We start from the raw sequence: 13,586 nt of genomic DNA, 5'->3' as shown, positions 1-13,586 counted from the left end.
TTAAAATAAAAGTAGTCATATAATTGATATTAATTTTTATAATAAATAAAATAAATTTTTTTTACTAAAAAATGATTTTTTAAGTTCTTTTTAGTTTTTTCAATTAATTTGTAAACTATCATATAATTGATATTAATTTTTATAATAAATAAAATAATTTTTTTTTACTAAAAAATGATTTTTTAAGTTCTTTTTAGTTTTTTCAATTAATTTGTAAACTATCATATTTTTATAAAAAAATTATATTCATACAAAAGTAAATAATATTATTTTCACGTGAATATAAGTATTAATTCAAACACAAGGTTAATTATTTTTTTTAGTAAATGATCTCCTTAAATATAATAGTTTACAGATTTATTGAAAATGCTTAAAAGAAATAAAAAAAAATCTATTTTTAGTTAAAAAATTAATAAATTTTAAAATTTTATTTATTAAGAAATTATTAATTTCAATTCTATGAACCGATAAAATTTTATGATTTTTTTATAAGTAGTAATACTTTTATTAAAAAAATTCATAATTATAATCTTAAAATGTATAGAATTTCATGATTAAAAGTTATAACATAAAGAAATAAAATTTAATTATTAACAATAAATGAAACAAATTATTTTATCAATTATATCATAAAATTTATTTATAAATTATACCTTAAAATATTAATTTTTATTTTTTTATCATGTTTTTTACAAGACTATTTAATTATTAAATATTAAATGACATTAATTTTTGGATAATCTTTTGTTATTATCAAATATTATATTAATTTGTATAAATCATAAATTAAAAATAACAAAATCAATTATAGTGATAGACTTAATTTAATTGTGGTGATGATAGTCAAAACTAGTAGATCGTATTAGTTAAACCAGAAAACAGTATAAAAAGCAGAAGTTCCTTTATCGCCTTAACAAAGCAGTACTCTTCGAGTACTTATCGGCTTAGAAAAACAGAAGCAGAACTAAGCAGGACTTGACTTCACTAGATCAGTACTTAACGGCTTTTACTCTATCGTTTCAATCTTAAATGTTACCGTTACTTTACAAAGTACGAGTATTAAATGTTTCATTAATGCTGAACAAAGTCATTCAACATATTTTGGTATGAAACAAGACTGATTGTTTTGTAGCCTTTTTGCAGGAACCTTTTTTAAGCAATAAAGCTGTTTTTATCAGAAGTCAAAGAAACCGTTTTGTTTATAAACGTTGGATTCAAGACTCCTATAAATACACGAGATCAACGACGTTTATAGGTTACCAAAAACTACGAGCTTATTCTCTAACATACGAACGTTGATTTGAGCACTCAGAACTTTTTATCATCTTCAAGCTCAATATACAGAAAAGCAACACACGTTTCATAAGAGTTATCTGATCTTTTGAGATCATATTGTTGTATTAAATTACACTTTTCCAGAACCTTGTTGTATTAAATTACATTGTGTTGAGTTACTAAGAGTTTCAGTAGGCAAAAGATAAGTCCTGCTGAAATGGTGTGTACTAATGAGTACTGTAAAATCCAAAGTCTTTTAGTGATACCTTCTGGAAACAGAAGAAGGGAAGACGTAGAAGATTTTATCTTCAAACTTCCAGAAACAACTACTGTTCTACTGCCTACTGTTATTACTGTTTTCACCTTATTCCATCAGATCGTTTCCGCACTTATTATTGTGATCTGCTGGACTTACGCTTGAACAAGAACAACTACAATCTCTAACAGGATTCTAGCACCCTTTGCAAAAAATATCGTCAAATGAAAGAATTTATTCACCCTCCTCTAGACTCTACATCGATCACCAACAAGTGGTATCAGAGCAGATTTCTCTTGTTCTGAAAAATTTACAACAGTTATGGCACATTTTAGCAAGGTTCCCATGTTCTCAAAAGAAGACTTTGATGACTAGAAGATCCGGATGCAAGCTCACCTTGCAGCTCAAGATGATGACATGTGGTATGTCATCACAGATGGTCCATTAAAGATTTTAAAGCCTAATACAGATGTTGCTGTTACTGATGGTGCGCCGCAAATGGTTGAAAAACCAAGAAGCGAATGGACTGGCGAAGATAAAAATAAAGCCAATCTCGACAACATCGCGAAGGACATTCTTTTATAAAACTCTTGATAAGAACACCTTCAGCAAGATCAATATGTGCTCTACCGCGAAAGAAATTTGAGAAAAGCTCATTCAAATATGTGAAGGAAATGAGCAGACGAATGAAAATAATGAGCAGACGAATTAAAATAAACTGTCTGTAGCATTGCAGAAGTTTGAAATCTAAAAATGGAAGCTGGTGAAACTCTGAATGAGTTTGATGAATGTTTCAACAGCTTGGTTAATGAGCTGGCAGCTCTGTGTAAAGAGCATGACAACGGAGAGATAGCACTCAAAGTAATGAGAGCTTTGCCCAGGGAATGAGACGTTAAAACAATAGCCATGTGATCTCTAAAGATCTAAACAAGTTGGAGCTACATGACTTTTTTGCCGACTTGAAAGCCTATGAGTTCGAGCTAGAAGTGAGAAGTGGAGAAGAGCCCTCCACAAATCTACCAACCAAGGCTCTTGCTGCTATTACTACTACTGTTGCTGTTGTTGTTGCTGCTGCTGCTACAGCTGTTCCACTAGCATCACCTTCTTCCATTATTGAGAGTACTTCTGAAAAGACTGTTGAAAAGATCAGCAATGATGATTTGTCTCTCTTTGTGAAAAAGTTCTCCAGATTCATGAAGAAGAATCGCCGAGCTTACCAAAGCCCTAATTGGAACGTCAAGAAGGATTCACCACCTGGTGACATGGCGTGCTTTAACTGTGGAAAGATTGGTCACTTTATTGCTGATTGACCGAAGCCCAAGAAAGATGACCAGAAGAAGAAGGAATACAAAAGGAATGGCAAGAAATTCAGAAAAGACTGCAAAGTGATGATTGTTGAGGAAAGCAAGTCTAAATGGGCGGATTCTAGTTCTGAGTCCTCTGACTCAGAAATTCATTCTAGCGAAAGTGATGCAGAAGAGATCAAATGTCTTATGACGGATATCGAACCAACCTCGACATCTGTAGAGTACTAGACTTTGACTCTGACGAATTTACATGAACTGATTTAATTGAAGCACTGCATGACATCGTGGGAGAGTACTCGAGACTTTCTCAATCATTCGAGGAAGTTAAGAATGAAAATCTAAACTTAAAGAAGCAAGTCAGTAAGTTCACTTGTTTACAAGAGAACAGCTGCAATGATTTAAAAGTTGAAATGAGTAAGTTGAGAACTGAGAATGAAAGAGTAAATGCAGATTACCAGAAAATGAGATCTGAAAATCAGAAACTGTTTGTTCTGGTAAATGCATGGAATAAGTCGTCTGTTTCATTGGAAAATATGCAAGAATTGCATAAGCAATCCGGAGACAGAAGTGGTCTCGGATTCAGCAATAATGAAAGCATTTCTGAAACCAGTACCAAGCCAGAATTGGATACAAGCAAAGGGAAATACATCCGCTTTGTTAAATCCAGTGTGGTATATGAACTAGAAGTACCAACTTTTCGAGTTGAAAGGAATGTAGATCAGACGAGCAGAAGAAAACATTATGGTCTGGGATATGTTGAACCTAAGGGAAAATTTCACCAGAGTTCTGGATCCAGTAGAGGATTCAACTCAGGAGTACAACCCTCTATGAAGGTTAAAAACTACTAGTACTATAATTCTAGACGTGTTCAGAAGAGATACAGGCCAGACAACAAAAATAGAAGGGAAGAACAACATTCTAAGACGCATACTGTTAGAAAAAACAGGCCTTCTGCTGCACACACCTCTTTGGATACCCGAAGTACAAGGTCACCAAGAATTGTACAAATGTGGGTCCCTAAAAGACTGATAAGGCTTGGACCCAAATATATATGGGTACCAGATACTAAAATTTTTGTTTGCGGAGACAAAAAAAGAAAACAAACATCAGCAATTCTACATGGTATCTGGACAGTGGTTGTTCCAGACATATTACGAGACAAATGAGTCTACTTTCAGAAGTAACGAGTTGTGCTGGACCAAAAATAACTTCTGGGGACAACTCAAAAAGTAAAACCGTGGGTAAGGGTAAGATTATCCATGGTAACATAACTATTAATGATGTACTTCTGGTTGAGAATCTTTGTTATAATTTGATTAGCATTAGTCAACTGTGTGATAATGGTTATTCTGTAGCTTTTCAGAAGCACGCATGCACAGTTAAAAATGCTGATGAATCTACTTTGTTAATTGGAAATAGATAAGGCAACACATACAAAGTTCTTGGAATACTGATCCCATTAATGTTCCTACGTGTTTAGTTGTCTCTCTTTGTGATAAACATTGGCTCTGGCACAAGAGATTGAATCACCTGAATTTCAAGTCAATCAATAATCTCAAGAAGCAGAATATAGTTGACTGTTTTCCTGATATTAACTTTGTCAAGAATCATGTTTGTTCTGAATGTCAACCTAGCAAACAAGTGAGATCTAGCTTCAAGAACAAAAGTAGTAAATCAACTTCAAGGTGTTTGGAATTATTGTATATGGACTTGTTTGGTCCAATCCCTATCATGAGCTTAGGGGGAATGAAGTATACACTTGTTGTTGTTGTTGATGATTTTCTAGATTTACATGGGTAATATTTCTTACTGGAAAATATCAAACCAGTAGCCTCCTGATCAAGCTTTTGAAAAAGATTCAAAATGAAAAATCAATTTCCATCATTAAAATCAGCATTTATCGGGGTACTGAGTTTACTAACAAGATTCTTGAGTTGCATTTAGATGAACATGGCATTTATCATGAATATTCAGCTGCCAGAATACCTCAAAAAAATAGAGTAGCTGAGAGGAGAAACAGAACTCTTAAAGAAGCTGCTAGAACAATGCTAGCAGATGCAGACATCTCTCAGCGCTTCTGAACTGAAGCAATCAACACCGCATGCTATACACAAAACAGAACCATGGTCAACAAGATGCACAATCAGACTCCATATGAAATATGGAAAGGGGGTAAGCCTAGTGTATCTTATTTTCATGTACTTGGTTGCAAATGCTTTGTGTACAATAACGATAAAAACTATTTGACTACATTTGATTCAAAATCAGATGCTGGACTTTCTTGGTTATTCTGCAGTAAGCAAAGCTTTTTGAATTTTCAATAATAGGACTCTAAATGTTGAAGAATATGTTCATGTTGTCTTCGATGAAGACAGTAGTGCTCCTAAAATTTCTAATATGTCAAATTTGAGTAACAGATTAAACATGATTCATCTAGAACTGAATAGTGAAGATGATGCAGAACCTAGGGTTAAAGATGATCAAAATCGAGAACCAGACATTCCTCTGGTAGAACCAATTGTTCAGACACAGGACATACCAGAAACAGAAGTGAACATTCCAGAACATGCTACTGCTTTGGCTGATCCTATTTTGAATACATCAAACAAGGAAGAAATTTCTTTAAACCCTTTCGTTTGGAGAAAATCACATCCTCCATTATTGGTTATTGGAAATCTAGCTGCTCATTTAAGAACTAGAAGGAAAATGATTAATGAATATATGCATGCTGCTTTCATTTCTCAAGATGAACCAAAGAAAATTGAATAAGCTCTTCTAGATCCAAGCTGGATCGAAGCCATGCAGGAAGAACTGAATCAATTTAATAGGAATGAAGTTTGGTTTCTAGTACCTAGACCATCTCATCAAGCTGCAATTGGAACCCGGTAGGTATTTAGAAACAAGCTAAATGAAGAAGACACTGTGATTAGAAATAAAGCAAGACTGGTGGCCCAAGGTTTCAGACAAGAAGAAGGAATAGACTATTATGAAACCTATGCACCAGTAGCAATGCTTGAAGCTATCAGAATATTTTTAGCCTTTGCTGCTTTTAAGAACTTCAAAGTTTATCAAATTGATGTGAAGAGTGCCTTCCTAAATGGTCTACTACAAGAAGAGGTCTACGTCAAACAACCTCCAGGTTTTATTGATCATTTCTCACCACATCATGTATTCAAATTACACAAATCTCTGTATGGCTTAAAACAAGCACCTAGAGCGTGGTATGACACCCTCTCACAATTTCTTATCAATCACGATTTTACTATTGGCACAGTAGACAAGACTTTGTTCACTTTAGTTAAGAATAAGCCCATTCTGTTAGTGCAGATTTATGTTGATGACATTAACTTTGGGTCAACTAACCCCAAACTGTGTGCAAAGTTTTCCAAATTGATGCAGGAATAATTCGAAATGAGTATGATGGGGGAATTAACATTCTTCCTAGGAATGCATATCAAACAATTTGATAATGAAATTTTCATAAATCAAGCCAAGTATACTAAGAAGCTACTGAAAAAGTTTGGCATGGAAGCATGCTCTGCTGCTTCCACTCCTATGAGCTCATCTACTAAACTTGACAAGGATGGTAGTGGAATTCCAGTAGAGGTAACTCAGTATCGTGGTCTAATTGGCTCACTATTATATCTTACTGTCAGTAGACCTGATATCATGTTTGTTGTTTGCATTTATGCAAGATTTCAGTCTAACTCTAAGCAGTCACATTATATTGCTGCTAAACGTATTCTGAAGTACTTAAAGGGAACTCAAAATGTCGGCTTATGGTATCCTAATGATTCATCTTTTAATCTTAATGGATATTCAGATGTTGATTATGCAGGTTGCAAACTAGACAGGAAAAACACAAGTGGTTTTCGTTAAGTTCTTGGTGATAGGTTGATCTCCTGGTTTAGTAAAAATAAGACTTCTATAGCTACATCTACTGCAGAAGTAGAATACCTCGCTGCTGGAAGCTGCTGTTCTAAATATTGTGGATGCAAAAACAACGCAAAGACTATGGAGTTCAAGCCTCTGAATCATCTATCTTCTATGAAAATACCAGTGCTATTACAATCACGCAAAATCCAGTACTTCATTCCAGAACAAAGCACATTGACATCAAACATCATTTTATTAGAGATCATGTGCAGAAGAATGACATTCGTCTGGAATACGTTTCTACTGATTTACAGGCAGCCGACATCTTATCAAAACCTCTGCCTGAAAATAAGTTTTCTTATTTTCAAAATATACTTGGTTTAATTGATTTAACTTGATTGTATTAGCGTTACCATCCTGTTAAATATTATCAGTTATATGATATTCGACTAACATTGATTTATTTTCAGAAGAGTAAGGAGTCAACAACGTGTAACTATTGAAATTTCTTAAATCAGACATATCAAATTGGTGTTAATTAACACTTGTTGTTATCTTATAGACATGTCACATTTAATATTGAAGAAGTTGAAGAATCGCAAGTCAACCGAAACGTCTTCTGATTTATTCAGATTGAGTTTTTTTTATCCCTTATTTATATTTACATTTCAATAAAAACAGTAGATAAAAAAAGACATGACAAAATGAGCTTTTCATTCATAAAACCAGATGTGTTACAATATGTTTATCTACTATATTTGTTGCAAAGTACTTCAACAGAAATCTAACTAAGGACTGCTGGGATCCCCTCTCTTTGAATGAATGTGGTTGTGGAAGAGATGATTCCACAACTTAGTCCTAATAATTTCGAACAATCTAACTGATTGTTCATAATATAAACCGAGGAATTTCTTCCAAGTCTTCATATCTTGAGAAAAGATGTCTTCAAACATCTTCTTACGAGACGCTGGAAATTGCCTCCTGATCTCCTTTGCTTATTCAGACTCCGGAGAAGACTCTGAGAGATTATTTGTTCTACCCATTTGATTTGATAAAAGTATAAATGACTTAGTTTGTGAACTTCCAGCCACTTATATAGAGTCTCGAGAAGCTGAAGAGACGGCTATCTGACTACACAAATACCAAGAATCATCTGTCATTCCCTTAGATTTCGTATCTTCGCATTTATTAGTTGCATTAATTTAGGGGGTTAAATCAGTAATTATTCGAGGTTATGGGAATTGATTTTGAGTTTAACAAGCTTAAAAATTTTTGAACTTCATGTTATAAGGAACCCATAAAATAGAGTTAGGAACGCCAAGAGCTAATGAGTAATGGTGGAATTTTAGAATTAAGGAAAAATCGGATAATATTCGAGGAAAGTAAGAATTAATTTTGCAATTTTTAAGCAATTTAAGGACCAGATTAACAGTAAGTGAGAATTGAATGATTTAAATGATAGAAATTTTAGATGATTTAGGCTTGAAGGGATATTTAGAGCCCTGAGATATCTTGATTATACCGCTATAAGGAATGATAATCGAGAGCATAGTCGGATGAATCAATTTTTGGCTTGAAAAATTTAAGCGTTAGTGAAATAATGCTGTAGAAAATTAAGAATTTAGATTGATAACAATTTAAGATAAAGTTGATCAATTAGTTAAGTTATAAGATTATATAGTAAGTCAACTTATTTTTGGGAGATTAAGGTTTGATGTAGCATAAGTTTTAATCATGATCCTAAGAGTAAAAAAAATTGTATCTTTGTTAGGGTTAAAATTTTTCTAGAAGGTTGGATATGACTGATGATTAGGTTCCTTGATAGACGAATGTAAGAATTGATGTAGACACCTTATCTTGAGGAATTTTTGAAAGCTATTAAGAAACTTGGAATTAAGTAGATATGTGTATTGGAATTGTGTTATTTAAAGACTATTTGGGTTATGTAAGTGAATTACAAGTTTATGGGATATGCGGTTATACGAAAATTTTGGATGAAATAAAAACAAAAAAAGAATTAGTTGTGTTCAACATAGGTTGTCAATGAACGAATATTAAGATTTTTATCGAGTAAGAAATCTAAAATCTTGATACATGGATTCTAGAACTCTATGGGTTATAAGAAAAGTTGATTAATCATAATTAGTCTAAGGCTACCATGAGATAATTTATTAAGTTTTATACGCTAGAATTAATTAAGCATTAAGAATACGTAAGATTGCGATATTCGTTCCAATGAGGAAAGTCTGAGGGTCTTATGCCTCAACTATATTGTAATTGGAAAGAAAATAGTTTAAGCATATAATTGGGACTTGAAAGGCTTTATAATATAGGTACAAGGTCGATATTGTATAAATGAGTTTTATGGATTAACATTATTCGAGGTTTAAGATTTGCAACAATTTTACATTCGGGATGTACTTGTAAATAGTAAGTTATGTAAGGTTGGGGTCGTACGATAAGGAATCAATCAGTAAATTGTGGTGCTAAGATTTCTTAGGTTGAACTGCATAAATGATAATATAATAAGTTGATGAACATTATAAGTATATTATAAGTAAATACGATGCCACTATTTATATGTGTCACATAGTTATCGAATTAATATGCAACCTTCGATAAACCAATGTTTGCATATTCGATCGGGATATATGAGATGAAGGGACCGTACTGTACGTTAATCATAATCGACTGGTTCTTGCAGGTACTAACAGTGATACCTAGGGAATCATGGGGTGATGCTACTAGACGCTCTTACCATGATTCGATGAGTTTAATCAGAAATATGATTTCTAACATTCTCATGATCAAATTTTGGTAAATAGAATGGGGCAAATTAGGGTAAGCCTGAATAAAAGATTATGTCTTGAATCACAAGGAGTTGTGAACACACGGTTATCTGTATCTTTGAACCATTGAGGGTCACACAAACACTAGATCATTTGTTCCCGTTGAGAGAATAAATTCAAGAAGTTGAATTTATAAAATTTGAGAATTTAATTTATTAAACTCAAAAGTTTAGTTTATTGAATTTTAAATTTTGGAGGTGATAAATTCAAGGAGTTGAATTATAATTTAAATATTAAATTCAAATGTTGAATTTATAATGGATTTAAATTAATTATAATGGGTGTATGTATTATGGGCTTGTAGGAGTACTAGACCAACATACAGATTATTAAGGTTCTTAATTGGACTTTAAAAGATTAATTAATTAATTAATTAAATTAGTTAGACTAGAGTAATTAATTGATTAAGCCCAATAATTATTTAATTTAATTAATGAACCCTAAACTTATATATATGTGTATTAGGTTTGGGGTTAAGAAAATTCCACTCATAATTTTTGAAAACCATAGCCTCCACAACCTAGGAATTTCGAAATTCATCCTCTCATAATTTTCGGCCTCCACCTTTGTTTGTCAAAGGGTTTGGAGCCTTCTCTTGTTTGATTAATCTCAACGAAAAATCATTCTATACTTTCTAGTGCAAGTTGGAAGAGGGACATATAATTCAGTTGTTGACCAGATTAGGAGATTGAAGAAAGAAGATTTGAAGAAATATTGTAGGATTTATAACAAGAGCTACGTTCGCATATATCGCGTAGTTGAAGCCAATTGAAAATTTACTAAGGTAAAAGTTTTAAACATCTTATGTATGTTTATTTATTAAAACCATATAAGTGCTCAAAAATATCTTGAATGTCAAGATCTAAAAAATTTTAAAACTTTCGCTTCATTTTGGACACGAAAAAACCAAGATGCTACATATATAAATATAATTCAGGCCCACCGAATAAGAATAAAATAATACACTCTTTGCCCCATTATTAGCTTTGTATACTAGTTGAATGACATATGTTTCATTTTTTCCTTCTAATTTCTGCTTATGTTTTGCTTGTTCTCACCTCATTATTTTACATAGGTACCCAGCTGAGATATATATATTTTTTAAAAGAATATAAAGTGTGAGTTGATTTGTTTATTGTCGGAATTGTCCTTCCACCTATTAATTGTGTATTGGTTTTTTATAACTCTAATATTGTTTTCTAACTAATATATTATATATTATAATAAATTTTACTTTATTGTATTTATTGCGTCATATAAGTTTTGCAAATAAATTTAAGAAAAATACATTCCAAACAATTGTATACATGATTATTTCCTGAAATAATTTAATCAATCACTTTAAAAAATCAGTTTAATATCATATTAATTGAATAATATCAATAACTGTGGATGGAAACCACAACTCCAGAGAAATGATGATAAAAAAAAATAAGATAAAACCTAAACATCTATGAAATACAAAATGAAGACAAGAAAAAAACAAAGTATATAACAAAGTCATCATATTTCATCTACTACAAACACATAAATTAAAATATAAATGAAGCAAGAAGTAAATTAAAAAACAACATAAATATAGGGTGATCATATATAAAATTGGTCCATCATACAATTGCAAGTGCATCATACGACAAGTCAAGATCACTTATTGTAGCAGCTAGCATCACATAAATAATTTGAAAACAAAAAGAGTTACAAAAACACAATCCATGCATTATTCCCATTATTCGAATACCAGAAGCAAACTCATGTTAGAGGCAAACTTTTCCAATGTTTTAATCAACTTTCAACGACTTTTCGATGTCAATGACGAACCGATACTTCACGTCAGATTTCACCAGACGCTCCATAGCTGTGTTTATGTAATCTATATGGATCATCTCCACCTCTGGTAGTATTTTGTGTTTCGCGGCAAAATCGATCATCTCTTGCGTCTCTTTTATTCCCCCGATTCCACTTCCGGATACCGTCTTCCTCCCTAGCATTCATTTTACAACCAATGAATAAGTTGTTAAGAGTTTGTCCAATATAACGAAAGAAAAGACTGCGTGGTTAGAACTTAGAAGTATGTATATAACATAGTAAATGGAATACCATGAAGGATATGCATCTTATGATTTTATATATTTTTCTTAATTTAAAGTTTTTGTTTCATGCATGTTCGTAACAGACATTTGTGCTCACCTATAATCAGGGGCAAAGAGGGCAACTCGAGAGGCTTTTCTGGAACACCGACCAAGACAAGCTTTCCATGGGGCTTTAACAAGCTTATTAAAGGTACTAGGGGATGAGTCGCGGACACGGTGTCAATGATACCATCCAGTGTTCCTGCTGCAGCCTACGCACGCGAAATCAAATAAATGGTAATCCCATCGATCATATTCGAATACTGAAACTGAAAAAGGGATAAAGAAAAGAAACCTGCATCTGCTCAGGGTCATGGCTAACTAAAAACTCATCGATCCCAAGAATGTCAATAGCTTCCTTCTTTTTGTTAATCGACGTGCTGATGACTGTCACTTGAGTCCCGAAAGCCTTAGCAAACTTCACGGCCAGGTGGCCGAGGCCACCAAGACCAACCACACCGACTTTCATCCCCGGCTTGTCAAGTCCAAAGTACCTTAATGGGCTGTAAGTCGTGATCCCAGCACATAAGAGAGGAGCGCCAACATCAAGAGGCAGATTCTCCGGCCAACGAATGACGAAATGCTCGTCAGCAACCATGATATCAGAGAAACCTCCGTATGTCATAGTAGCATGCATTTGTTTGGGACAGTAATTTTCTAGATCGACAGCACACTGATCACATTGGCGGCACGACCCTACCAAGCTTCCCACGCCTACTTTGTCCCCAACCCTGAACTTCTCCACCTTTTCACCAACCTCAGTCACTATCCCGACAATTTCATGCCTAGACATCAAGGAAATTATACGCCATGAGTCAAATCCTCGGATAACTAACTCATGAACACACAAATACACAAGCAGAGTAAATATTCTTACCCAGGAACAATAGGATATATGGTGAATCCCCACTCATTCTTGGCCATATGAAGATCAGAATGGCACACCCCACAATATAGAACTTTGAACCGCACATCATGCTCCCCAGTAGCCCTACAAAACAAACCATAGAATATAATATACAAGCCGAAAAAAACAAACTAAAGCCCTTCTTTATCATGAAAGAAGACTCAAAACTTTCATCATTCCCAGCTCTATAAAATCTTGAGAACAAATGAAAATCTCAGATATATCCGTACAGTACCTTCTAGAGAACTTGAAAGGAGCTAAGATCCCAGAAGTGTCCTTTGAAGCCCATCCAACAGCCTTCACGGGGTGCACTATTTCTGGTGATTTCGACATTGATGAATCCTCGCTCTCGAAATATAATGATCGGTATAGGAAGGCAGTGAATGAAGCAGTCGAGAACAATGGAATTTATAGTTTCGGGGGAGCTTTAGTGAGGTCATAATATAATATTCTTTGAATAAAACATCTCGAAATGAACTTGTATGTAATAACCATTCAAAAGTCAAAATTGGCTACTTTCAAATCTGAACATGAATACATTAAATTTAGAGTAATTTTCTTCCCAATCTTTTCTCTTAATTCTGCGTGAGCCGAGACTGAGTGTGTAAAACTCACCCAAATTGACGCTCCTAAAAAAATCCCATCCCTAGCACAAAACCAATATCTATCGAGAAAATTCGTTAAAAAAATCTAGCAAAAAATGGTTCAAATTTGAATTATTGGATTTTGTATTGGCTAGCTTCAGAAAATTTACAAGGAAATTTCGTTGAAGTCCACTTTTCATTTAGATTGAGATTTGAACTTGTATTTGAAATTTTTAATACAAAAGTTTTCTTGTTCAAAAAAGGTTTTTAAGGTGCATAAAAAAATGGTTTTATAAAAAAATGTTTTTTTCTGAAAAAAATATAAAGGAAAATATATTAATTGAGAAACTCTTTTAAAAATTTGCTTAAATAACGTGCATATATGTTTGGTCAAACGTGTTTG

The 13,586-nt window shown here is 33.2% G+C and overlaps 1 protein-coding gene across 1 annotated transcript; it reads right to left on the bottom strand.

Moving 5' to 3' along the window:
* Positions 1–11,139: 11,139 nt before the first annotated feature.
* LOC140824560 (8-hydroxygeraniol dehydrogenase-like) lies at positions 11,140–13,038 on the bottom strand. Its single transcript, XM_073186135.1, has 5 exons — positions 12,835–13,038; positions 12,570–12,683; positions 11,988–12,477; positions 11,751–11,904; positions 11,140–11,544 (listed from the first exon to the last, which is right to left on the bottom strand). The coding sequence occupies exons 1-5, from the start codon at positions 12,930–12,932 to the stop codon at positions 11,342–11,344; spliced, it is 1,059 nt and encodes a 352-aa protein (XP_073042236.1). The 5' UTR covers positions 12,933–13,038; the 3' UTR covers positions 11,140–11,341.
* Between the last annotated feature and the right edge of the window lie 548 nt (positions 13,039–13,586).

This window comes from Primulina eburnea, chromosome 2 (assembly GCF_022965805.1).
Source record: "Primulina eburnea isolate SZY01 chromosome 2, ASM2296580v1, whole genome shotgun sequence".
Classification (NCBI taxonomy): domain Eukaryota; kingdom Viridiplantae; phylum Streptophyta; class Magnoliopsida; order Lamiales; family Gesneriaceae; genus Primulina; species Primulina eburnea.
The sequence above is the reverse complement of the archived record's forward strand: the minus strand, read 5'-3'. Positions and strand labels throughout refer to the sequence as shown.